Source organism: Sciurus vulgaris, assembly GCF_902686455.1.
Source record: "Sciurus vulgaris genome assembly, chromosome: 8".
In the NCBI taxonomy this organism is placed as follows: domain Eukaryota; kingdom Metazoa; phylum Chordata; class Mammalia; order Rodentia; family Sciuridae; genus Sciurus; species Sciurus vulgaris.
Genome location: NC_136468.1, coordinates 26599299 through 26626027, shown reverse-complemented (window position 1 = coordinate 26626027; position 26729 = coordinate 26599299). Strand labels below are relative to the sequence as shown.

Here is a 26729-nt window from a genome sequence, read left to right as displayed (position 1 = left end):
GAGAAGTGCCCCAAATGCTCTAGTGATGGGTTCAAAATCAATCAGTCCTCATGAACTCTCCCTGCCAGACAGAAAGACCTATTTTAACAGGTATTTTCAGTCTTAGCAAAAAGAAGTAAAAAATGAATACTGATTACTGAAATGAATGAACCTCCCTTTAATTTTATTTAGGGATAAGAATATTAAATCCTTCCAGGCAGGTGCAGAACCCCAGGTCTTACAGGAAATCATTTTCTACAATGTCCTGGCCCTGTGTTTCTGGTCCCTCAACATTCTGTCTCCTGGAAGAATGCTTCTGAAAACTTTTCATTACAGTTGTTTATAACTTTTATGTTTTGTCAAAAAAGGGAGGGAAAAACCTGGGTAGGGTATCTGTCAATGGCATGTCATTCATTATTCTGAATGGAATTATAATCAGGTCAACATAAGAAGCCTCTTAATGTACTCAATAGTGGCACTGGTAATTTAAAATATTAAAATCTATGTTAGAGGGGAAAGGGGCACTTTGATTCATTGTCCTCTTCCAAATAAGCACACTCCCAATCTTCCTTTCCAATCTTCCATCTTCTCTCCTCCTCTCCACTTTTTCTCTTGCCTCACACTCACCTGCCCTGTAACAAATAGTAATGTTGTAGAGGGCAAAATCAGGGTTGACAAAAAAAGTTCTGATTACTCCTCCTTCCACATGCTCAGTGCCTAAAGATTTACAAAAGGAGTTCTATTTTTCAAAGAAAATCTCTAATTTTTATGTTTCCACTGTCTTTAGCCAACTCACTCTTAATAAAATTTTTCTATTGAGTTCTGATCTGTGCCCCAGATTCCTAAAAGGTGTATCTGCAGACAATGCCAGGTAGACTTCCCTACGTTTGGGGAAACAATCTCCTTTTCACCAAAAGGCAAATGGCTAAAGGAAGCCTCTCCTCCCACATCTGACTCCCCATGTGCAAAACTGACATTTGCAAGAAGTCAGGAAGATTGTGTGGAAAAAACCAGAAATGGGGTTCCATGGCTTCTTATATATTGTTCAATTTGAAATTAATGCCTCAAGTTAGTTTTTTCCTTCTGCCTTGAGCTGATTAGCAAACACTAAATTTCACGCTAATGTTCCCAAGCTATTTGCCTGCAATGCGGGACTCACTTTCCAAATTCCACTAAATGTGGCTTAAAAAAAGAGAAAGAGATCAATAGACTTAAAGTCAAGAATCACATGATTATTTCAATAGATGCAGAAAAAGCATTTGATAAAATACAGCATCCCTTCATGCTCAAAACACTAGAAAATATAGGGATAGTGGGAACATTGTAAAGGCCATCTGTGCTAAGCCCATGGCTAATATCATTCTAAATGGTGAAAAACTGAAAGTATTCCCCCTAAAAACTGGAACAAGGCAGAGATGGGATGCCTCTTTCACCACTTCTATTCAATATCGTCCTTGAAATTCTAGCCAGAGCAATTAGACAGACCAAAGAAATTAAAGAGACACGAATAGGAAAAGAAGAACTCAAACTATCCCTATTTGCGGATGATATGATTATATACTTAGAGGAACCAGGAAATTCCACCAGAAAACTTTTAGAACTCATAAGTGAATTCAGTAAAGTAGTGGGATATAAGATCAATGCACATAAATTTAATGCATTTTTATACATAAGTGATGAATCTTTGGAAAGAATAATTAGAAAAACTACCCCATTTACAATAGCCTCGAAAAAAATAAAATACTTGGGAATCAATCTCACAAAAGAGTTGAAAGTCCTCTACAATGAGAACTACAGAACACTAAAGAAAGAAATTAAAGAAAACCTTAGAAGATGGAAAGATCTCCCACGTTCTTGGATAGGAAGAATTAATATTGTCAAAATGGCCATACTACCTAAAGTGCTATACAGATTCAATGCAATTCCAATTAAAATCCCAATGACGTAGCTTACAGAAATAGAGCAAGCAATTATGAAATTCATCTGGAAGAATAAGAAACCCAGAATAGCTAAAGCAATCCTTAGCAGGAAGAATGAAACAGGGGGTATCTCAATACCAGAACTTCAACCATACTACAAAGCAATAGTAACAAAAACAGCATGGTATTGGTACCAAAATAGAAAGGTAGATCAATGGTACAGAACAGAGGACACGGACACAAACCCAAATAAATACAATTTTCTCATACTAGACAAAGTTGCCAAAAATATGCAATGGAGAAAAGATAGCCTCTTCAACAAATGGTGCTGGGAAAATTGGAAATCCATATGCAACAGAATGAAACTAAACCCATATCTCTCACCATGCACGAAACTCAACTCAAAATGGATTAAGGACCTCAGAATCAGACCAGAGACCCTGCAGATTATAGAAGAAAAAGTAGGTCCAGATCTTCAACGTGTTGGCTTAGGACCAGACTTCCTCAACAGGACTCCCATAGCACAAGAAATAAAAGCAAGAATCAATAACTGGGATAGATTCAAACTAAAAAGCTTTCTCTCAGCAAAGGAAACTATCAGCAATGCGAAGAAAGAGCCTACAGAGTGGGAGAAAATCTTTGCCAATCATACTTCAGATAGAGCACTAATCTCCAGAATCTATAAAGAACTCAAAAAACTCTACACCAAGAATGCAAATAATCCAATCGACAAATGGGCTAAGGAAATGAATAGACACTTCACAGAAGATCTACAAGCAATCAACAAACATATGGAAAAATGTTCAACACCTCTAGTAATAAGAGAAATGCAAATCAAAACCACCCTAAGATTCCATCTCACCCCAATTAGAATGGCGATTATCAAGAATACAAGCAACAACAGGTGTTGTCGAGGATGTGGGGAAAAAGGTCCACTCATACATTGCTGGTAGGGCTGCAAATTAGTGCAGCCACTCTGGAAAGCAGTGTGGAGATTCCTTAGAAAACTTGGAATGGAATCACCATTTGACCCAGCTATCCCACTCCTTGGCCTACACTCAAAGGACTTAAAATCAGCACACTACAGAGATACAGCCACATCAATGTTTATAGCTGCTCAATTCACCATAGCCAGATTGTGGAACCAACCTAGATGTCCTTCAATTGATGAATGGATAAAGAAACTGTGGTATATATATACAATGGAATATTACTCAGCCATAAAGAATGATAAAATTATGGCATTTGCATGCAAGTGGATGAAATTGGAGAATATCATGCTAAGTGAGATAAGCCAATCTCAAAAAACTAAAGGAGGAATGATATCGCTAATAAGTGGATGATGACACATAATGGGGGGTGGGAGGGGTTAGTGTTAGGGTTAGAGTTAGGGTTAGGGAGGGGGGCAAGAATGGAGGAAGGAAGGACTGTATAGAGGGAAAAGAGGGGTGGGAGGGGTGGGAGGGGTGGGAGGGGTGGGGGAAGGGAAAAAATAACAATGAATCAAACAACATTACCCTATGTAAATTTATGATTACACAAATTGGTATGCCTTTACGCCGTGTACAAACAGAGTACAACATGTATCCCATTTGTTTACGATAAAAAAAAAGAGAGAGGCTCACCTCTCTTCTTGACTCTGTTCTAAAGTGCTTCTATCAGCCCGAGGCTCCTTGAGCACGTAGATATTTACTGCATAATCCATAATCCTAACTTTACACTGGCACATGAAATTAGTGGTTTTCTAAAGCAGTCCCAGAATCCATTACCATGGAAACAAAAGGTTATAAAAAGCTGGTTTTATCTAATTGGAAAACCTAAAGGAACTCTAAAAAGATCAAAAGTGTTTTCAAAGTAAAGGTGTAACCAAACACATTATAGCTTAAAGAAGTCTTGGAATGGAGGTCCAAGACCAAGTAACAGAGGAAGGACAGGGTCACCAGAGTGGAAAAGAGCTCTCTGGCTGGGATGACACAGGGGCAGTGAGGCTGCTGGTCAAGACCACCCCACAAAAGTGGCTGCGAGAACTCAGTTCTCTTTTTCTACCAAGATACAGGGCTCAGGCTGTGCCCTCTTCCCACAGATAAGAAAACGAACGCTTTGTTTTTCCTGATATTGATAAAACCACACAATTTCTGGTGCCAATATATGCACCCAACCATTCTAGGCTAGACTCTAATGGAAATGAGAAGTAAATGAAAAACACCTTAATATAAAGAGGCTCATTTTATCTTCTCTCCATTTGATCTAGAACTTGATCCCACATGTTGAGGAAATGCTGTCATAAGTCACATTTTAGTTTGGGAAAGGAGTAGGCGCACAACACATGTATTTATTTTGATGTTTTCAGTGTTTTCCTGAAGTCCAAGTAATTTCACCACATCCTGTCATCAACTTCAAAAATGAAGTCTGGCTATATCAGTCCTTCCATGGAGAACTTCCTATCTATAAACTGCTCTGACCATCTGTAATAATACAAACTCTTCCCATCAGATGTCCTCCTCAGAAAACATCTGGAACAATAGGAAGATCCTGTCAATGCTGCTAAAAGAATCACAAGTTTCCTAACATTTCCTGGGAGCTGTGTGGCCACTCCAATGACAGGAAAAGCACATGGAGCCATGTGGAGTCAGACCCCATCCTTGTAGTGAGACTACTGCCCACCATGGATATGCTGAACAGTCATCTGCCATTTTGGCCACCTACACACTGAGAAGATGAGGCTCACGGAGTTGGAGTCTTCCATGTGGAGGGCTTAACTTTTTTCAATCTTTTAAAATGGCAAAGAAAAAAATGGATTTAACTCAGAATAGTGTTAAACTAACAGTAGGAGTGTGTTCAAAGAAAGGAAACCATACAGAAAATCTGAAAACACGCCATCTTAAAGGCAGTGCAAAGCAATGGTTGAAAACAGACTTTTGCATCCATCAGACCCTAGTTGGAATACCCATTGGCCACTTACTTTACAGGTGACCTTAGATATGCCTCATTTCCTCTGCTGAAAACCATCTTATCTGACAATTATGATGCAGATCAAATAAGATTAGGCAAGCTAAGTGTTTAGCATAGAGCCTGTCATATAAGTAGGCTGTCAAACATTAACTCTGGTGTTACTACCAGGAGAAGCATGCGGACAACTCATGGCTAGGGAATAAGAAGGGAAATATCTAAAGGACTACCACGTGACAAGAGATTCATTAAAGGAGAGTGGGTGGGTAGAGAAACAGATTTAACACAGAAATCAAAAAATCCTATCTACCTATAACTCCCCGCCAAGGGTCTTAAGAGGTCTGATTTGGATGGTAGGCTTTAAAAGACAACCTCAAAAATTCCTTTCAACTCCAAGACCATGATTCTAAGGACTTGGAACTAGGGAAAACAATCACTTTGAAAGAAAGAAAAACTATTTTGTACTAAAACATGATTTTGTACTAAAAGATGATTTCTAAAACATCTTTAAAATGTTCAAATGTCCATAGATCATAGTTAAGATCCATCCCATTTAAAAACTGTTTAAAAACTCTACTGGTGCTCGCTTCAGCAGCACATATACTAAAATTGGAACCATACAGAGAAGATTAGCATGGCCCCTGCGCAAGGATGACACGCAAATTCGTGAAACGCTCCATATTTTTCACTGATAAGTGGATGAGGACATATAATGGGGGGTGGGAGGGGTTAATGTTAATGTTAGGGTTAGGGTTAGGTTTAGGGTTAGGGATAAGGAGGGTGGTAAGAATGGAGGAAGGAAGGACTGTACAGAGGGAAAAGAGGGATGGGAGGGGTGGGGGGAAGAGAAAAAAATAACAGAATGAATCAAACAACATTGCCCTATGTAAATTTATGATTACACAAATGGTATGCCTTGACTCCATGTACAAATAGAGAAACAACATGTATCCCATTTGTTTAAATAATAAAAAAAAAGAAAAAAGAAAATAAACTAGGCACAGTAGACAAAATAACACATGATGCCACTTTATCTAAAAAAGCTGATCTCATAGAAGTTGAAAGTGGAATGGTGGTTACCATTTGCCAGGGAAAATAGTAGGGAGGGAAGGCTGGGATAGTGTATTCAATGAGTACTAAGTTAAAAGTAGAAACTTCTCTGGTGTGCTGCTGAACAGTGGGGTGACCACAGATAGCAATAATGTACTGTAAATTTCAGAAAGCTATAATAAAGGATTTTAAATATTTTTACTATAAAAAAATAAAATAAAATAAATGCAAAAAAAAACTCTACTGAACTTAATTCTGAGTTGCTTAAAACAAAGTACAATGAAAACCATTTTTTTAAGGGGACAGGGATTCTTTAGGGGTAATTCATCAAGTGATATGATAAGCATAATTTATACATTTTATGTTTATTTTACACCCAAACCTAAACTTGTACTATTTTGCTAGATTTAAATACCAATGGTATTAGTTTAAAGTTTGTAAAAAAATTTTAAATAAGGTGCCAAAATATTTATTCCTCAATCCTGTACCACGAAATTTTAGATCACTGATTTAATAGCTAAAAAAAAAGTATTGTATGCTTTGCATAAAACTGATCAGTAGAAGCTGAAATTTAACTGTAATTGCAGTCTAAACATAAAGGTTTTCATTTTAGTTCAGTGTAATTCAGTGTATTTTAAAGAAAATTTAAGACTAAATCTTAAATTCCCAATTCTCCCAGAATGTGCTAAGCCCACCCTGCTTCACATGAAGACCCCGGGTCCTGACACTGCCAAGACAGCACAGGTTCACATCAGACTGGAGCTGACAGATGGAGCATTCAGGAAAAGAGCAGTGCTAGGTGATTTCATTTTCGTTAGAGAAGGAAGCTGTGGGAAAAATATTCTCCACTTAATCTATTTTATTTTCAGCAAGATTTTACCTGTAAATATTAATTTATACCCCAGCCAAATTCACTAGCTGCTTAAGCTGCATGAATTACATGAATGCAAATGAAATAAAGGAATCCAAACTTAAAAAAAAAAAAAAAAAAAAAACAAAACCGGAATTTCCAGTATCTTCTTTCCTCAGGCAGAGGGGGAAAAAATCCGTCCCTGCAGTTTCACAGACGACAAAACACCTCCCATTGAGCTCCCACCTCCCATTGAGCTCCCATTCTAACAGGTGGGGACAGGAGAGTGGGAATCAAGACTAAAGCGCTGCCACATTAAGTAGAAAAATGATCATTTATGCCATTTCCAATACAAAATCTATTTCCCCATCACTCAAAATCCTTTCCGCTCAGATGACTGTCAGTTCCCCGAGTGTTTATCTTGCTGAGATCTGTTTACTACCATGTGAAACCGCAGAGCAGATATGATTGCTCTGCTTACTCAGGGGTCAGAAAGGCGGAACTGTGTGCCCCTCAAGGACAGGCTTGAATTATGGGAATGAGGCCAATTGAATCAATTCACTGATAACGCATTTAATTTCTCTTTTAGCAATTGTATATCTATCTAATGATAATAGTATAAGCAGTCAAGATATCCATGAGGGAAAAAGGCACAATCTTCACCTTTTACATAGATTCTTCAAATAGGAAAGAATGGAGTGGCCAGGATAGGGGGTTGGGGGTGTTCCCTGGGCTCCTTCCTTAAATTCCACAGCAATGCACCCCCTTACCTATTCTTACACCCCTGATTACAAAGGCACAGCCCCCTGATTCTTTCCTTTGGATACTCCATGCCCACTGGCTTGGATTTTAACTGAAGGACCCCAGCCTTGTGTGTAGGGGGAGCTGGGGACAGAGCTCCCGACCTTCCTCATTTGTATCTTCCTGAAGTAAACCTTGGAAGGTTTGTCATAGCAGACAGGTGCCGTGAGGAGGGAAAAGAGGCTTCCACTTACCTCCAGCCCCATCATAGCCGAGTGTGATATGGCTTCAGGTCAAAGGTCCGTGGAATTCCCGGGCTTAGAAGACCCTTTCTTCTCTCCAGACTCTAACAAACTCCTACCCAAACCTCTCAGCCCAACCCAATTCCATATCACTATATAAAGCCTTTTGCTATAGATTGAATGTGTGTCCCCTAGAATGTAGGTTGAAAGACAATGGCTCATGAGGATGGAGTTTTCATGAATGGATTAGTACCCTCGTAAGGCACTAATATGAACAGAACTTACAAGGAAAAAAAAAAGGAGAGTTCTCTCTCTCGTTCTCTCTCTCTCTCTCTCTCTCTCCCCCTTTCCCACATTAGGATGCAATGAGACGATTTATCCATATAGGAAGAAGAAGCCCTTTACCAAGAACCTACCCATGCCGGTACCTGATCTCAGACTTTCAGCCTCCAAAACAATGAGAAAGGTTAGCTGCTTAAGCCATCCAGTCTGTGATGCCTGTTTTAGCAGACCAAACTGACTAAAAAAGCTTGGCTGATAACTGCAGCTCCCTCAGATGAAGTCAGCTTTGCTCTGAACCTGGCAGGCTGCCCAATGGTGTAGCCCCTATGAGATCAACTCATGTCCTTCCCTGTATTTTACATTGGTAATTTATTCTCAACTAGATTCTGAGCATATGACAGCTTAGGATCTTACTTTTCTTTCATTGTATCTGCTGCAGTGTCAAACATGGTACACATACCTACAGGGGGCTGAGTAAATACCTACTGGTGAATTGATTGCACAATGCCTATTTACCTGTTTCACCCATTAGGTTAAAAGAGTAGGAGAAAGAAATGGGTAAACTGCTGGCACTGTTCTACTTCTCTCGGTGTGTGCGTGGGGGAGTAAAGGAATTCAGCACTGAGTTTAAAGAGCTATTCCAAGCACTATTCAGCATTATTTCAGTCTACCATAAAATCTTGTCTTATACAGGTCCTTCCTAACCAGACCATGTAAATCTGCATTGTGTAAACATAATTTCTCTTTCCTATGAAGTCCTTCTGCATGTGAGTAAATTCTCTGTATTTTATTAAAATGAAAATTTATGAAGGCATAATTGATATGTTGGACTTAACAAAAGGAACGTTACTTCTAGTGCAAGTACTTCTGATTAGTGCTTTCATTTAACACATTTGTAGTGGGGACAGGAATCACCGTTACATAGATGTCCCTGGGAGAAAAAAATTCTTGCCTGTTCTAGTCAACTTTTTTGCTGCTGTGACCAAAAGACCTGACAAGAACAATTTTAGAGAAGGAAAAGTTTGTTTGGGGCTCATGGTTTCAGAGGTCTCAGTCCACAGACAGCTGGCTCCAGTCCTCGGGGCTTAAGGTGAGGCAGAACAACATGGCAGAAGAGTGTGGTGGAGGAAAGTACCTCAGGAAATGGCACCAGGAAGCAGAGAGACAAGAACAAAATATCTGCCCTGAAGGCATGCCCCCAATGACCCACGTCTTGAAGCCACATCCTACCTGCCTACAGTTATCACCAGTTAATTCCCACCAGGAGGTCAATGTACTGATTAGGTTAGGCTCACCTAACCCAATCATTTCACCTCCAAACTTTCTTGCATTGTCTCACACATGAGCTTTTGGGGGACACCTCCTATATAAACCATAACATTCCCTCAACAAAGGGCAACAGTCTTAGTTGACAGTGAGCATATTGTCTGTCCACCCTGCCATCCACCCTGGGTTAGTCAGCTGCCTGTCTTCAACTGCAATTCTATCATCAAAGCTGGGGTCCTGGCCAGAGTCAAGGCCAGCCAGAATTGTTTTGCTTTGTTTGTTTTCACAACTAAATCCTAAAGGAACTTTTGTTCAGGTGCAGAAGCCATATGGAAGTTTAGCAAAGCTTTTCTTTGGGCCACCCAATCTTCTCCTTGGTTTGTTGTTTTTTTAAATAAAACTGACTCTCACCACCCAAAACATATACTTGAACTATAATAACTACCCTACTTTTCCTACTTATTTGCTCACCTGGCTAGCACATGAGCTGGTAAGGTCTCAGTCTCAAATTTGGCCTTGAAGAACACTACAGTCTTGCTCTATACTAAAACCCATTTGGATCTATCATTTCATTCTGTTTCTTGACCAGTGACTGTACCTTTAATGTTAATGCCATTTTTCATAAAATTGGGTAAGTCAGGATGAATGGTTGAGAAATTGAAGAAGTACAACACAAAATTCATATCCATCTGATGGGGGACATAAATACATTCATCTTCAGCATCATCATAACCAATACCTATGGTGCCCACTCTGTACCAAGGATTTGCTTAGGGCTCTATGTACTTTATCTTACCAGCCTGCATTAGAAACCTTTTAAAGGAGGAACTATTGTCTACTCTTTTACAGATAAGAAAGCTACATTTAAAGAGATTAACTACCTTGCTTAAAGTTGCACAGTTAATACATATAATATCAGAATTCAAACCCAGCAAGTCTGGCACTATAACCTGACCTATGTCATATAATTCATATTCATCCCTGTTATTAAAAGAGTATCAGTATCACTACAAAAGTACATTATCATAATCTATAGTTTGAATACACAGCTTCTGATAACAAAGATAACATCGACGAACTGCAAATATCTAACAAATCTGCATGAATAGGATATGGCATTTGCTCCATAAGCAATATAAATACAAACATTCTGAGAACTCAAATAAATAGAATTGGCACAATGCAGATAAAGTGTAAGAAATATTCCCTACAGTGAACAAAGGTAGAGTTCACTCTCAATTCATGGCAAGGGAAGCAAGAGTAAGATGCTATTACAAGGACACCTTACCATCCACGTCCCAGGGCCTTGTGTGGCCCTGCAGGGGATACAGAGAGGTTGATCCATAACTTCTCTGAAGCAGGAACTAACCAGTAGACCTGGGGTTATATTATACCAAGAAAACCAGCCTCCCTCTGCTCAGGAGGAACCCAGAAGAATCTTGGAGGGAGACTAACGCCAACACTGAGAACATGAGCCTATGGGCAGGCTTGCTGGTCCTAATGAAGGAAAGCTGCAGAGATTGGCCTCATTAGGAAATAGGTGAAGGAGGCTGTGGACAAATACTATGCCTAAATTCCTCTACCTTACCATCCTGGTGTTCCTTGTATATTTAAACTATGTAAAAATTTCATGTATGCTTTGATGTTGTTAAGAGGAATAGGAAAAGTCCCCAATTACAGCTGAAAGAGATGTCTCTGTCTTTTGCCAGAAAGTGTGTTTTATCAATTAAATGGGTAAATAGGCCCTTTCCCCACCATGGGGAAGATGGGCCTCTTGTGACCCTCTATTGATTAAGATTGCTGTGGAATGTTATTTGCAATCTCATTGCATAATGGAAACCAGGAGGCAGCTGTCATGGTTTCTGAAGACAAATTGCTGGGAGCTGAGACAAATCATAGCCTCCCTTGTCTCTTACTGTTTCAATACCCAGTTAATGGTGTCTTGCAGTTTAAGTTTCTTACATCAGTTTGTTCTACTGTTTCTGTAGTCAAAATTAGTAAAATGGTAGGATCTGGTGACACTGCTTTAGGAATCGTGTCCAAGTGACCATAACACTGATCATGTCTCTTGAGTGATGCATTATTTAATAAGGAACACAACTTCCAAAGGAGCGCACAATTAAAAATAGATGCACACAGCAGCTGCTGTGATTATGACCAACACGAACAGAAATCCAACCAGGTAGGAGTTGAAAGAAAAAAGGCTGCTGTCAGACATAATATTGTAAAATCTCATTTTTGCTTTGCATCCTTTGACTTGCTAAGTCAGCCAGCAAGCAATTTGTATGGAGCGGTGGTTCTCAAAGCGTGTCCTGAAAACAGCAACATCAGCATCACCTGGGAACGGTTAGAAATGCCAATTCTCAGAGCCCACCCTGGACCTACTGAATCAGAAACTCGGAAGGTGGGTTCAGCAATCTGTGTTTCAACAAGCCCCCTGGGTGATTTTGATGCATGCTAAGTTTGAGAGCCACTGAACTGCAGCCACAAGACAGCCTTCAGATTTTGTCTTCCGAGAAAGTTATAACCTTTGGTTGAAAAGGAAACAAACAAAAAAAAAACTGTCAAAAAAAACCCACCTGTACTGAAACCAAATAAAACCACTGTAATCTTTAGTTTTTCTGTAAACCCAAAGCTGGACTAAAAAATAAAACCCATATAATAAAATTTAAAAATTTTAAACACTGCAGTCTTTAGGGTCAAGGAGTAGAAAGTACACAGTACTTTCCTTATACAGATTTATTTATTTATTGACATCTACACTGACTTGTCTTAGAAAGGTTTCTCAGCAACAAAAAAATATATAGCATCCAATCACAAGCAATTCTCATGGAAAGCTTTCTCACTACTTTTAAAACAATCTCATTGTTTCAGTTGCTCAGAAGATAGACATTAATCACTAAATAAGCTCTTAAAGTGTCCTTTGTATTTGCTGAAGGATTTTCAGACCATTTGGGGCTACATAAAAGGAGAAATTAAGAAAGATTTAAACTCCCAAGTTCAAAATCTGTTCCACCCAACCAGAGTCACAGAGCTCCTTTCAGCCTGAGCACATCCCCACTACACTCATTTCAAGTGACTACATGTTATGCAGAGCCACAGCCTGTGACGTATGCCCATTGTCCCAGGAGTCGGCCCTACAGCAAGATGGTTTGGTTATTTGTTCATTAATGCAGCCCCTTCAATGGTCCAAGAAATAAACCTCTGATACCAAATTTCACTCTAGAGCTAACAGTGTTTGGATGAGGCTCTAACATGGTTAGAACTGTTTTTTTAATGATAAAAGATCTTAAGAAATCAAAGGGAAGCTAGGTGCAGTGGGACACACCTGTAATTCCAGTGATTTGGGAGACTGAGGCAGGAGGATCGCAAGTTCAAGGCCAGCCTCAGCAACCTAGCAAGCTCCTAATCAACTGAGCAAGACCCTGTCTCAAAATTTTAAAATAAATAACTAAAAAGGGCTTGGGAAATAGCTCAGTAGTAAAATGCCTCTGGGTTCAATCCTCAATACCAAAAAAAGAAAGAAATCAAAGGGATGTAACCTTTGATTGCTTCCCTATCAGGGATTTGTAAAATAAAGTATTATCTATTTGTGTAATTAAAAATCAAGCAGCTATTAAAATAAAGTCTTGTGGTTTTCAATCCTGGACAAATATTAGAACTACCGGTAATTGTTTAAAACATATAAAGACAAGGTTCTACCTCAATTGGGTAGAGTTGAGCATCCATATTTTTTTAATTTTTTTATTTGTTCTTTTTACATGATGGTAGAGTATATTTTGACATATTATACATACATGGAGTATAACTTCCCATTCTTGTGGTTGTACATGATGTGAAGTTACACTGTTCATATATTCCTATGTGAGCATAGTAAAGTTCTGTCTGATTCATTCTACTGTCTTTCCTATTCCCAATCCCCTCCCTTCCCTTCATTCCCCTTTGTCTAATCCAGAGAACTTCTATTTTTCCCTCCCCACCCACCCTCTTATTGTGTGTTAGCATCTGCATATCAGAGAGAACATTCGGCCTTTGATTTTTTAAAAAGCTATCCGGGTAATGCTAACATGCAGCCAGGGTTGACAATCACCAACCAGACCTATAATAACCAACATGGAAATTTCTCCCACATTTATTATTAAGTGGAAATGAAAGTCATAAGACACATAGCTATTAATAAAATCATGTGTGCATGTGTAATTTTATTAATAGATGTGTTGGGATGTAGACCCCTTCCATTTTACACTATTAACTTATTTATTAAACCTTGCAAAATGAGAATACACTCATGTACTTTACTTTATTTAAATTTTAACTTAAAAATCTATTTAGAGAGAATGTAAATGCGTAGGAAAACGAGTTAGCATGTGAAAATAGGAACTCCCAAAATATACCATGTTTCCTTCTTTCTCCACTTCTTCCTCCTTCTGTTCCTTTTTCTAAAAAAGAGAAAGAGTATAAAAATAGAATAAACAAAATTCTATTTCTGTCCTATCTACCCAAATATTATTTCCAATATTTGGGAGAGGGAGGAGGGAGTGAGTGGAGAGATATGATTGGTTCATTCATTTATTCAACATTTACTGATTTCCTGGACAGGGGCAGGGTGGGGGCTAAGATTAGACAACAAACCAGACACACATGGATCCTGCCCCTAGTACTTACGGTCTAATGGGGGCTACACAGAAGTACAAACAACTGCAGTAATGTGCAGTGCATATTAAAAAAAAAGAAGTCCAAGCTGCATCTTTGTACAGGTAACAAGGAAACAATCTAGTCAAAGAAAGTGAGAAAAGACTTTCTTGACAAAGTCAAGGTGAAGCTTTTTGGGATGAGGTGTTCAGAATGGTAATCATTAAAGAGCTGTAAGAGAGACACATTACCAAGGGCATGCTTTTGACAAATCTCTGGTTGTGAATTTAAGTACCAGCTACCGTGGGCAGGGCCCATTCTCATCCAATGCCACCATTTGGGGCCACTGCAAGAGAGTATCTCATCTGCAGTGAATGAGCTCTTTCCCTAGTTAAATTAGAGTTTGCTACAGTGCCAAAGGACTGACTGAAGGAGTCTATCTTTCAATTTTCCATTATCTATTTGCCATCAAATAAAACTTACATGAAATGTTACCTCCTGCTGAGTTTATTGACTGTGTTCATTTATCTGTCCATCTAACTAGATGAGCCTGAATATGGCAGATTTACCTCTTCATAGTTTACAGTTAATAAAATACACTGTAGGAATAAATAACTTGCAAAACACTTGGTTTTAGTGATCACTACATTTGGTAGAGTCTCTTGAAAGAAAATATATCTTTGTTAACATAGCAAAGTAGGCAAAGACTTCCAGGGAAGTGGGATACTTCGCTGTATTTCATTTATTTCACATGAAGATCAATTTTAGCCATTTATAACCAGCACAGTTCCACACAGGGAGAAATTATCTATCCCACCCACAAATGGATTGCTATTGAAAAGTCTTACTTGATTGCTTGGGAAGGAAGAATACACTACAGGCGATCTAACCCCTATCCTTCAAGAGTAGAAAATTAACAATCCAGGTAAAGTTAACTAGAAAAACGGAAGAGGGACAAATTATATCTGACCCTGTCCTCTTACAATCCAACACATCTTTGAAGACATTAATGTACATTACCTGCAGTATCAATGTGATCTTTTTAACTCAGAATGTTCATCCTTTGCCCAAAGTAAGACATATGAATAGGGTTTTGAGGAATAGATTTGCCCTGATGTGAAGGAAAGGACTAGCAATGTTCTAGAAAAAGGGAAAGAAAATGATCTCTTTATTAAACATAAACAAATTTAATCTTCGGCTTCCCAGTCAACATTCCAGAAGACCCCTCGTTTTTTAAAAAATTATTTCAAGCTACCCAAACTCTGAAAGCTAGACACTTCTTTCCACTGGGCTTGCTACAACCCAGGAGGCCCTGAGGGGTCACTGCCACCGTTGTATAGGGTGGAACTCTTTTTTGTGTAGGATGGAACTATTTTGCAAACTTGCTTCCACTCTCAACACATCTGAGGGATATGGGGCTCTTCCACTCCTCTAAGAAAAGCAGCTCCGGGAGGGGACAGCAGACACAAATTCACTCACTGGCTCCTGACACTGGAGAGGCCTCCCAGGAAGTTTTGATAAGCTGATACACAGTGCTTGGTGTGGGAGGAGAGAGTGGCTAGCCCTGTCCCACCCTCAGGGTTTTGCTCCCAGGTGTGTCTGACTCCAGGCCCTTGGTGCCATCACTTCTGAAATTAAAGGAATTTTTTTTTTTTTTTTTTTTTTGGCTTCTGAGTTTCCCTAAGAAGAAAAACAAAGAGGACAACACCACTTTCCTCTCGATCAAATGAGCTCCCAGGCAGAGGTGGTAGGTATCCCTGCAGGGGCTCAATGAACCTCCCCTATGGAGGCTGGACTCTCCTTTACAAAGACAAATCATTTCATTCCATTTGATCCTGTGGCAAATGAAATCCCCCGACTCCAACACAGACACACTAACATGCAGATGCCAGATAATACGTGGATCTTTTGTACAAGATTTTGATTAGGAGAACATAGAGGGGCTCAGGACAAGACAGGTTGCCACAGAAGGGACAAGACTAAAGAAAAGTAGATGGGGATGCCTGGAGGGTACAGCCTCCTTCACAATGAGTTCAGACAGGTCCTGGCAGGTAGAGACAGACTTTTCCAACATTGTCCAAAAAAGAGAACTGAGACATTCAGAGATAACTTATACTTTGGGCCCAAATACTTTCTATAAAATTTTAAACAGGTCCCAGCCATTTTTTTCAAATCCAGTTCATGTTTATTGCTGAGCAGGAGGGTAAATTCACGAGTTGAGACCTTCTTACTACCCTATCAAGGTTAATTGTTCATATGTTCTCAAACTAAGAGATAGGAATGAGTGGCACATATGAATTTCTGTGCATAGATTCTATAAGTCTTGAGTTGCTGTAGTAGAAGGGCCATAAACTGTGCTGAAATTTCCATTCAAGTCATAGCATTTGGTTTACAAAGATTATTATTTTTCAAAATGGAACTGAATCCCAATCTCTAATGCTTTGCTACTCATTTCTTTGATACCTATACTAATATTTCAGGTCAGTCATAGCAGGTGGGGTATAAACAGAAGTTATCCCTATGTAAAGTGGACCATTTTCTATCCCAAGAGCAACCATCATTATTTCATAATTAAAATCACTGTGGAGTGCTAGCTGGAGGTGGCATATCAATCATCAGAGTGAATTAAGGAGGCAAAACAATAAATTGCAATCATCTAATTCACATTCATTTGGTATCAGGTTCAACCAAAAAACCACCTGAGCACCTATACCCTCTCACTGACTACTTTTGAATTAGATCAATTTTTCAAATTCAGTAATTTGGTCAATAAACAGATTTGCTTTCCAAGGATTAAACGTGTGCTCCACACCAGAGATGGTGTTAATCATGACATGTACCATTATGAGCGCCCCCTCCTGGTCAAACATAACCCACTCCCTACTGTCAGTCAAGGGTAGCAAGAGCAGCCTCCCGGGGTGCTGACCAGTGTCTCAGGAGTTGGCCTGAAGCACTGACTCTGCCCAGAGGATCAATAGTAATCCTATCCCTTGGTCAGATGGAGTCCCTCCACAGCTATTCAAAACAGTAACAGAATTAGCCAGTAAGGGAAGAACAGAGGAGAGAGAAGGCACTTCCCTCCTATGTATAACAAAACTCTCCTCTCACCTTCAGATGGCCTGAAGTTTCCTTTAGTAACCCAAGGAACTAAAGGTCCTGACAGAACCCTTCAACTGCATTTCCTCTTAATTAAATATACCCAACAACCTAACATGGTATTATTATTATTATTATTACCACCATCAGACAAGCTGATTCTGTGGTAAAAATTAATGTAAACAAGCTTTGAAAACCTCAGATAAGCTCCTTATCTCCTCCACCCTATTCCCCAGATCCTTACCTACTTTTGGCTAGACACCACAATACAGGAAGGGGAGGAATTCATAGGAATTAGAGTGGGATTTAATGGGAACAGGCATTAGCGTATAAGAAGTCAGAGAAAGGTGGAGATCCTCATGAAAGTTTTCCTCTTCTCTAAGTGTTTCTGATCCACAGTCACAGAGTTAAGAACTGAAAGGAATGCTTTGGAGCAGGCAAAGAGGGAGGTCAATCAGAGGGGGGAGAACAGTTGGTCAAAGGGCTGAGCTAGACACGCCCCCACAGCAGAAAATGCCACAGGGCACAGAATCCGAATCACTGGGAAGGATCTGAGACTCCAGGAGGTGGGAGAATCCTGGAGAATCCTGGCTGAGCACCTTGCCTCCAGGAAAGGAGTCCATGAGCCCAAGAGAGATGATTGACAACTGCCTAGCTTCCTTTGAGGGTTTCAGAAGGCAGAGGACGAGAGCACTTTGGCTGCCTCTTTGACCCCGTGTCCTTCTCACTACCAGGAGACTAATCCTGATGTCCTGCTCAAATGTCTGTGTGCTCCCTGGGAGCTGTTTGTGCCTCTCCGGTATGCCTCAGACACAGAGAGCTTCTACTCAATAGCCTCCTCATTTGAGGAAATTCCATCAACCTGAAAACAGCCAGTAAGCTGCCTCTTAGCATTCTTTCATCTAAACTAAGGGAATTCATATGCAGCTGTGCAGCCTCTCGGGGGATGTTAGAGAGGATCCGGCACAAGATGTGGACCAAACTAGATGGGGACCCCAAGATAGCTTCCAAACCAGAAAGCCTTTGATGCCATTCCTTTCAACTTTTTTGTGAAGTTTTCTATCACTTTGTTCATTTTTGTCACTATGTCATCTGTCCAACTTTAAATCTAATATGCATAGGAATAGTTTCTCAATAAAAAATGAAGCCTTATTAATTCAGGTTAAGTTGGAAAAGTCAAGTCCCATTGAGTAAGAAATCAGAGTGAAAAGTATTTTCAATTTAAAAAAAATGTCTATTACAAAAGACTACAAAATGGATATTAATAAATAAGATGAGAAAGTTAATGAAAATGGTGAGTTACAATAACTTTATTTTTATAGCACTTTGTTCTTTCTCAAATTGTTTTTACACAGAGTATTTCATATTGCCAATTTTATTCAACATATAAATGCAGTGTGTAAGTAATAGATCAAACTTAAATCAAAGTGTCTTGATTTATCCTGTTAAATTTGAACTATTAACTCAATAAGAATTGTATATAATTATTCCAAGTCTGTATCGGAGCAGTCTGAATTAATGAGGTTCTGCTCTATTGTAGTTATAATAAACCTGACAATTTTATGGCCATCTTATCTCCCAGAGTGTCACACCCATCTACGCGTTAGTAATAAATACTGTTTCTTCACACAGGAACTTTTGTCACAACAGAGCATCTCACCTTAAAGAAGTCTCACCAAGTAAATTATCTCATACATACCTCAAATACCAATGAAATGTTCTGTGTGATAAATGTGCTAAGTATTCATTATTCTCTTAAAAATGCTTGCTTTGATTTAAAATGAGCCTCACTCAGGACATCATCCCAAGATGGGAAGGACTCAATATGTCACAGAACTTACCACCTTTCTCTTTATTTGGGGAAAAGAGTCATGATTAATCCAATTAACTGTAAATAATAGAATTAAAACGACCCGTGTAGAAACCCAGGCACAGAATCCCCCTTTTGAGGAACCTGGTGATGCAGAAAGGGTCTATCTATATGCATCCTCATCTTCACTTTCTTCTTTAATAATTTACTGTCCTTTCACAAGGGTCAGAAAGACAATGCCTTTACCTACCTTAAAAAGTCTTAAAATGTTAGCAACCATGATGGACACAGAGCTTGCTGCAGCACCTATGACTCCAGAGATCTTGTCGGGCTTGGTGAAAATGGGTGGATCTCCATTAGCGCACTTGACGTCGGAAGCGTCTTTTTCTATTAATGCTTGCACAAAGGTTAGCGACTGCTCCAAAGCATAGGTGTCCCTGGAGCACGTATCAAGGATCCGGACGCCCAGAGTGATATTGGAGAGAAGATCAGGGTCCTTGTTAATCTGGTCGATTGCATAAAGCATGGCCTCGAGTCTGTGGATCCCCTTTTCCTTCTTCAACTCCCCACAAGGCACCCCTCTCTCTCCCTTGGCATGGACAGGAAAGAGACCCCCCAAAATGATGTCCCCATCCACCCGTATGGAATGGGCATACTCCTGGCTGTGAGTTCTTTGCATCATTGTGAGGATCCAGTAGAACTTGGCGGTCAAGAGGAAGAAACAAGGGCAAGAGGCTGATCGCTTTCCCTCGCATACCATTTTCTCCACAAGTGGTGTAGCGATCCAGGACCCAGAGTTTATTCTTGCCACTGAAGAAGGGGGACCACCTGAGGCTGCAGTTTCTGGAGGCTACCATCAGGTCCCATGGGGGAAAAGGCTCTGTGGGTTTCAGCAAGTTGTCTTGATTGGAACGTCACAGTGAAATTCCATCAGACCCTTGAGGTTCAATTTTATCCCCATATACAGTCAACTTGCCTGGAATGATGCGAAAGTTAGCATAACATCTGAGGTTCTGATGTTGGCATGAGGTCAACCATTCACGGCCTCCAAGTCAGCCCTGTAGCAGAATTATTCCTGAGAATAGGGGGAGGGAAGAAAGGGAGCTCAGTTAGTGGAACTATGTTTTCCATATATTTAAGCCCTGTTTAAACCAACCTCTTTTTTTTAATTCCCCCTATTCAGTAAGAAACTAAATCTTTTTATCCCCCTGTGATTCTGAACACCTGGCCACACTGCATCTAAACAGGGAGATTGATGACACTTTTAGGGCAAGAGAAACAGAAAAGTATCAGAAACTAGGTTGATTCTCTCAAGACAGAAAGTACTTTTTATTTATCATTTTATTTCAATAAATCCAATTTCCATGCAGCTAAACGTCCTGTGATGGATGGCATTATTTCTTTTCAATTTTGTCTTTACTTTTTACAGCTATTTGAATTCAGCATTTAAATTTTGTCCACGAAATCATAATGAAAGGTTATTTTCTATGATGTATTCAACAAGCAAATCATCTGTTAATGGCAGTTTTTTAGTGTCCCAGATTTCCCAGTGGGAAAAAGTGATTATTCAATCACGAAAAGAAAGAAAGAAATCTACAAAGATCTCAAAATATGTAAGTTTTACAGCTTGTGAAAATTTTTAACATAGACTACCAGCTATTTCCTATAAGTGATCTTATTGTTTTCTGGTAACAAAACAAAGACTTGAAAATTAAACACATAGGGAGGGTTATGTGTGAAGATCTTCCTATTACCATTGTCAGAGATCCCAATTAATTTGTCAGGGTGGAAGCAATGGACATGCTTACAGTTCTGAAGTAAATACGCCTTGATCCTAGAATCACCAGGAGCCCTTCAGAGCTGGAGATCAATTGAAAACATTCTTAATTTTGTCTGACTCAGTAGGGGAAACAGTTATTTCATCAAGACTAGCAATAACCTAGAGTGAAAAAGTCTACAGGCAAATCTACAGAAAAAGTTTACTCTAGGGCCTTTGTCCTTAAAGTATTCCAGAAAATTCTTTCAAAACACTTTTGAAGCGGTTTAACTAAAAACAACAACTGACTTAACACAGGGAATGGGAGATTTGAAGCATAGAGATAATTAAGGGAATAAACCGTACCGATTTATTTTGGCAGGACGGTTAATCTAATGCTCATTTCTAACCTATTTAGATATGAGTTTGAAACCTGAAATTTGGACCATTTCCCTCTACCCTAGCTAACCAACATCTGGTTGTACTTTCCATTCACTTGTTCAAGTTCCGGTTCATAAAATTTTCTTTCCAGCCTCCTTGTCCCAAAAGGAAGGATGGTGCCTCCCTGGAGGGCAACTTAACAGATGCCCAAATGCCTTCAGAGAAAGCTGCACTTTCTTCACTCTCAGGTTTGAAAGGGGTTCTTATTAGCCTGCTGAGCTGTACTGCCGAGTGTATACCTGGAGCCTGGCCAACCAGGGGCCACTCTGCTGAGAGAGTTCGGTGCTGTTGGCAACAAGTCTCCCTGCCTCCTGGTACGTGGTAAGACTTGGGTTTCTCTCCACTGCCCCCAAAGACTTAGTCCTTTTCTGAGTTTTCTCACCACTCAGTTCTCCTAGCAGCCATTCTCCCTCTGAAAATCTGATTCCACAAGAACCTGACCTCACGTATTCCACCAAAGGAAACACTTGGAAAGTCTATTCAGCTTTCTGGATGAGAATATTTAAAGTATGGACCAAATACTTCTCATCAAGAGAAGTAAGACTGTGTTTTACAGCTTCACAGGGAAGACCAGTTTTATGATGGTAAAATCTCATTATCTCCAACCATTAATTTAGAATATGAGACTAAGTCCCCATGGCTGGGATGGTCTTTGGTACATCCATTTCTGATAGAATCAATAATAAACAGATAAAGAAGGTGAAGAGGGAATGGATAGAACCTGTTCTCCAAAGATCAGTTTTCCTACGTTATGCCAGGGCACCTCCCACATACTCAAACATTTAAGAGAATAAGTGGTTTTCAATTATAAGGTGAACACATAAACAGTCCATCTTCTAATCACAAAGCATCCTTACCTACTCATGTGGCATTAAGCTATTTCCATGCATGGTGCAGTCATGAAAGTAATAAATATGAGTTTCTTTAAAATGTATTGGTGTCTGCAATAATGTTTAGTCTCTTTAGTATCTCTTAGATCTGTCTGGAAGTTTAATTCAAGGAAAAGGTCGGGGAATGGAGAGCAATGAAGCAAGAATCTTTTTGGCTTAGTGGATGAATGCACTGAAATGAAAAACAAGAGGGTCTGTTTTGGTTATAGTTTATTGGACAGCTCACTTCAATTTCTGCTTGAGTTTTGCAACATAGAATTAATTGCATGCAAGCTCTCCAGCACTTGATTTTCTTGCCCATAAAGGGGCGATAACACACATGGTAAACACAGAACCTGGTCAGGGGACATGCTCAGTTAACTGAATAGCAATGGTTAGCTACCATTGCTAACCTGGTCACTAATTCCTTGTCTACTAAAACTGTGTTTTTGTCCAGTTGATGAGATTGTCACTGAATTCTGTTTGTCACTTGAAAAATAAAATCAGAGCTACTTACAAACTATTTGAATACTGCAGTTATTGCAAAGTCTGATACATTGCCATAAAAATCACAGACTCTTGAAAGCTGGAAGGTTTAGTCTCCCTTTTAAATTCTAAGGAAAAATGTGAAAGTTCGTGAAAAACCTCGTAACTTAGGTTTCATTGTGTGATCTTACATTGCCCAATCTTGCTCTTATAGCACTCTTGTGAGCTTTAATACAAACTCATCCCAGTTGGAATCAATGAATTTTCAAGAAATAATGACCTTTCTGCACTATAGATCCAAATAGCTCTGCTTCATGTTCCATGTTTGATTTTAAGTAACTGACCTTCCTCTGGCGTTGGAAGGAACTGGCCTATGCTGATGAACTTCTTCAAGGGTGTTTGAAGACTGTAGTTCTGAAAATGACCTCTGAGGGGAAGGGACACTACACTACTGCTGGGCCTACAGGGAGGGGCTGTGCAACCCTGCAGGCAAGCTTAGCCATGAACCCTCCCAGTCCTTCCTGTTCCCCCCATTTTTATCCACCGAGTGTACTTTACATTATACATCACCAGTCCTTCCACTGATGTTCCTGTGGGCCTGAGTCTCCCGGGGAATAGGACTCCTAGATGGAACTTGAGCCTATGGCTCCCTAACGGTGTTCCAGCTTTTTCTTGAAAGACCAGTAAAGAGAGCCCAAGTGGTCCAGAATCCTGAATTCTGCTTCTTTTTATTTTCTATGTATCTTCTTTCTCAAAGTCTGAGATACTTACCTAAGAGAGAATCTCAATGAATTTCCATACATTGATCATTAACTCTTACATAAATGAGAAAAGAAGTTTATGAGAGGTTGATTATAGTCCCAAGTTCAGAACTAGCAAGTTATAGCACCCTCAAAATCCTCAGGCCCCCAAGATGAGTACTATCCTTTGAGAAATCCCCCAGGGCTGCAGAAACTGGCCATGGCAGCATAAGAGGGTGAGAGCCCTGCCTTCTGATGAAATATTTCAGAACTGTAAATATCTTAGTGGTCAGCACTTGAAGAACAACAATGTGCTAATTTTGAAGGGACAATCGGGACATTCCAAGAGAGTGATTTTTTTAATCTCTCAAAGTGTTGAAAATACCCCGTTCTGTTTATCCAAATACCTCTACTTCAAATCTGGCTTGCTGGCCAGGCTTGTGCCAAGGAGAACAAGACCCCAGGCACACACAGGGTCTATCAGGGTCAGGCCTCATGTATTCCTCCAAGAGTGATTAAGGTATGACATGGTAAAATCCTTGCTGAGAAATGTCATTAGCCAAGAATTATAATTTTTTTTCTTATAAAAAAGGCCAAAGCAGTATTCCTATGCTGCATGCCATTCAGGTCTTTAACAAAAAAGGTTAAGCTAAATGTTGTCACCAACTCATCAAATTGCTAAACCAGAAGTTTCACTTGAAATTGCCCACATTTGCAGCTCTTTTTGGTTGTTGGAAAAGGCATCACATTTCTGTACCACCTCCCAGGCTGCTACATGTGTGGATCCTTGGTGGGGGCAGAGTAGGATGGGACAGACAGAGTTCTCCCCTGGCAACCGAGGCCTGGAATTGGATCCTTGCCTGGTGACACTGAACATGTCACTTCGTTTCTGTGTGCTTCCATTTCCTCATCTGTGAAATAAGTGAGATAAACCATATGATTTCTAAGGTGCCGTCCAGCTTCCCATTCTGAGATTCTGTTATTTCATAATAAGGGACTATGAGCTTATGCTCAAACATCAGAGCAAGGCTTTTCCAAGAGAACACAATAACTGGTTTTGTTTGCAAGCCGAATGACTTTTTCCCATCAGTGAGAGCTGTGCAAGTTCTTCTATACAAGCAGGCCCCATATTAAGATCTGATCCACAAGAAGCTCAACTTACTAAACAGATAAATTAGAAGGTAATTATTTGCATTACAAAAGAACTCACCACAGGTTTCCTTTAAATAGCTAAATCCCACTTATTTGAAACACAATCTGATTTAGTAGGATTCAATTTGCACCCTTATTTTTCCAATAACAGCTACTGCATAAAAAGACCATATTTATAGAAATGAGAAGCCACTTTTATAGTATATAACAGATAAGAAGAGGAAAAGGAGGTGAAACCAACACTTACTGAATGCCTGTGGTATGCCTGGAGACTCACACATCATCTCATTTCCTTCCTAAAGTCTACCTGAAGTTGTCACAGCCCCCATGCTGAAAATGAGAACCTGGAAACAAATTACATGACTGTTTCTAAATTCCCAGGGCTGAATTCAAATGCAGGATTCAGCTTTGCCTCACTCTGGGTCCGCTGGGTGCAGGAGACCCTGATGGATGGAGCTAAGCCTAATTTGATCATGTGGGATATAAGTGGGATGTTCTGGGGTCCTAGGAGACCCTGATTCTAGTCTCACTCCCCCCAACTGTGTCGCTTTGGGCAAGTCACTTTCCCTGGTCTCTTTGTTTTCAAAATGGAGAATGATTTCCATCCACCTCCAGGCTGTGAAATCAAACGACATAATGTGTGTAAAAGTACTTTATAAACTGCCGAGTGCTATAAGAATGTACAGGGATACTATTAGTTCAGCCGTCAGACCTAGAAATAAAGTATTTTCTGGTGTATTACACTTGGAAAATCTGAGAAGACCACTTTCCCACCACATGCACAGCCAGTCAGACACTACCCACAGTCATGTGTCAAGAATCTACTTTGGAGAGCCCATATTGAGAGCACAGAGCTCAAAGGAAAACTGGAGAAAAGGACATATGAGGGAAGTCCAAGGAAGTACAATATCTGACCTGGAGAAATGAAGGTCATAGGCACTTAAAAGCATCCAAAGGACTATTCTTAAGGAAGTGGTGATCAGATAGCCTTTGTAGCGAAAACAGGACAATAGGAAACCTTTCTAAAGTGTAAAAAGAATATAATGCTTCTACCACCAGGGCTTATTACCACTAGAAGAGCCAGCCAATAAATAGCCAGGGGATTTCTATCTTTAGGCCTAATCCTGCCCGGAAAATTAAGAAATCGGCCAGCCCTGTTCAACAACCTCCACATGCTCTGGGGCTTCTCCTATGTCTTCCTACTTCCCCTCACCTGTGGCCCTCCCCTCTGCCTCTCTCAGGGTTGAATCTCTTCCCTCCCAAGGTGCTGGCATATCCCATGGATCATGACCTCAAGACCTTGCTCTCTCATTACCTTGGTACTCCCCAGGGAGTAAGTGAATTCATCAGCAAGTGTCAAAACTTGAAGATGTGTTCCTGTCCCCCCCTCCACAACTGGAACATCTGCAGTTTTAAGATGATTCCTAGGAGGTCATAATTTCTTTACCAAAGACAGATCAACATTAATAGTAGTTAAGACTGGCGATGTAACAAGCCAAACCAAGAGAGTTATGAGTCAGGCACCTTCTCTCAACAATGCCCCTGAAATCACTCCAACAGCAGTGTCCACCATTCATAAGGTGGGTCCTAGAATGAGATAACATTACGCTCAAAGTCCTTCTCAAGTCAGTGGGTGGGTTTGTCATAACTTGTCAAAGCACCCAACAGAAATTAAAATAAAACATTCTCTGTGAAAAAATTAAAAAGAAAGGAAAAAAGAGACAAAGCCCAAATCTAAATTTCAAGCAGGACGAAATCCCCTCTGGAGATGGAAACGGTATTATCCAGCTGGCTCTCTACTCACGGCCTCTCCTGGAACAACATGGAGTGACCATCCCTACAGGGCAAACTACATGTGTGAATCTGGTGATATCCAATCAGGTTCTATCAAGAAAACAGCAGCAGTTTTTGGCACCTTTGCCAGTCAGCCTGTTCAACAGGCATGGCAGCCAGCTTTTGGCTGTGTGTGGGTCCAGGAAGAAATCCATCCATGCAGCATCTTTTTTTAAGACACCAAGACAGAGCTACGCTACTCCCAGACTAAAGCAAAGTCCTGCTCATGTTGGGCACTCTACCTACAGGCAGTAGACTGCAGGAAAGAAACTTGGAAGGAAAAACACCACCGCTGTCACAAGAGTATGTGTACAGCATTCTGTGCGTCATGCCCTGAAGACAATGGAACATTCTTACACAAAGACTGGCAAATGATGCTGCCAACATGAATGTCAACTGGGTTATTTGCTGCATAAATACCAATTAAACAAGCCCCAAAGCAGCTTCAACCTGCCCAGCCAAGTTTGAAAAGAGCACATCTCTCCAGACCCCTAACTTTCTCCTACACTCATTGGAGCCCAGTTCTTCCTTTTTTCTGTTCCTTTTGGATTTGGATGCTTTCAGAAGTATTCAAGCAGCCGTAACTTGCTAACGGGGGCATAATAGGGCAGAACTAGCTAGCACAAAGCAAATAAA

General features: G+C 40.1%; 1 protein-coding gene across 5 annotated transcripts in view; it reads right to left on the bottom strand.

The window, feature by feature from the left end:
* The window catches only part of GRM8 (glutamate metabotropic receptor 8), a 777053-nt gene that overhangs the window by 746901 nt on the left and 3423 nt on the right, over positions 1-26729 (bottom strand). For all 5 annotated transcript variants that reach the window (XM_079152225.1, XM_079152227.1, XM_079152223.1 and 2 more), the window contains exon 2: positions 19067-19891. In XM_079152225.1, the coding sequence (XP_079008351.1) occupies positions 19067-19576 (510 nt within the window). In that variant the 5' untranslated portion in view covers positions 19577-19891. The remainder of the gene's footprint in view (positions 1-19066; positions 19892-26729) is intronic.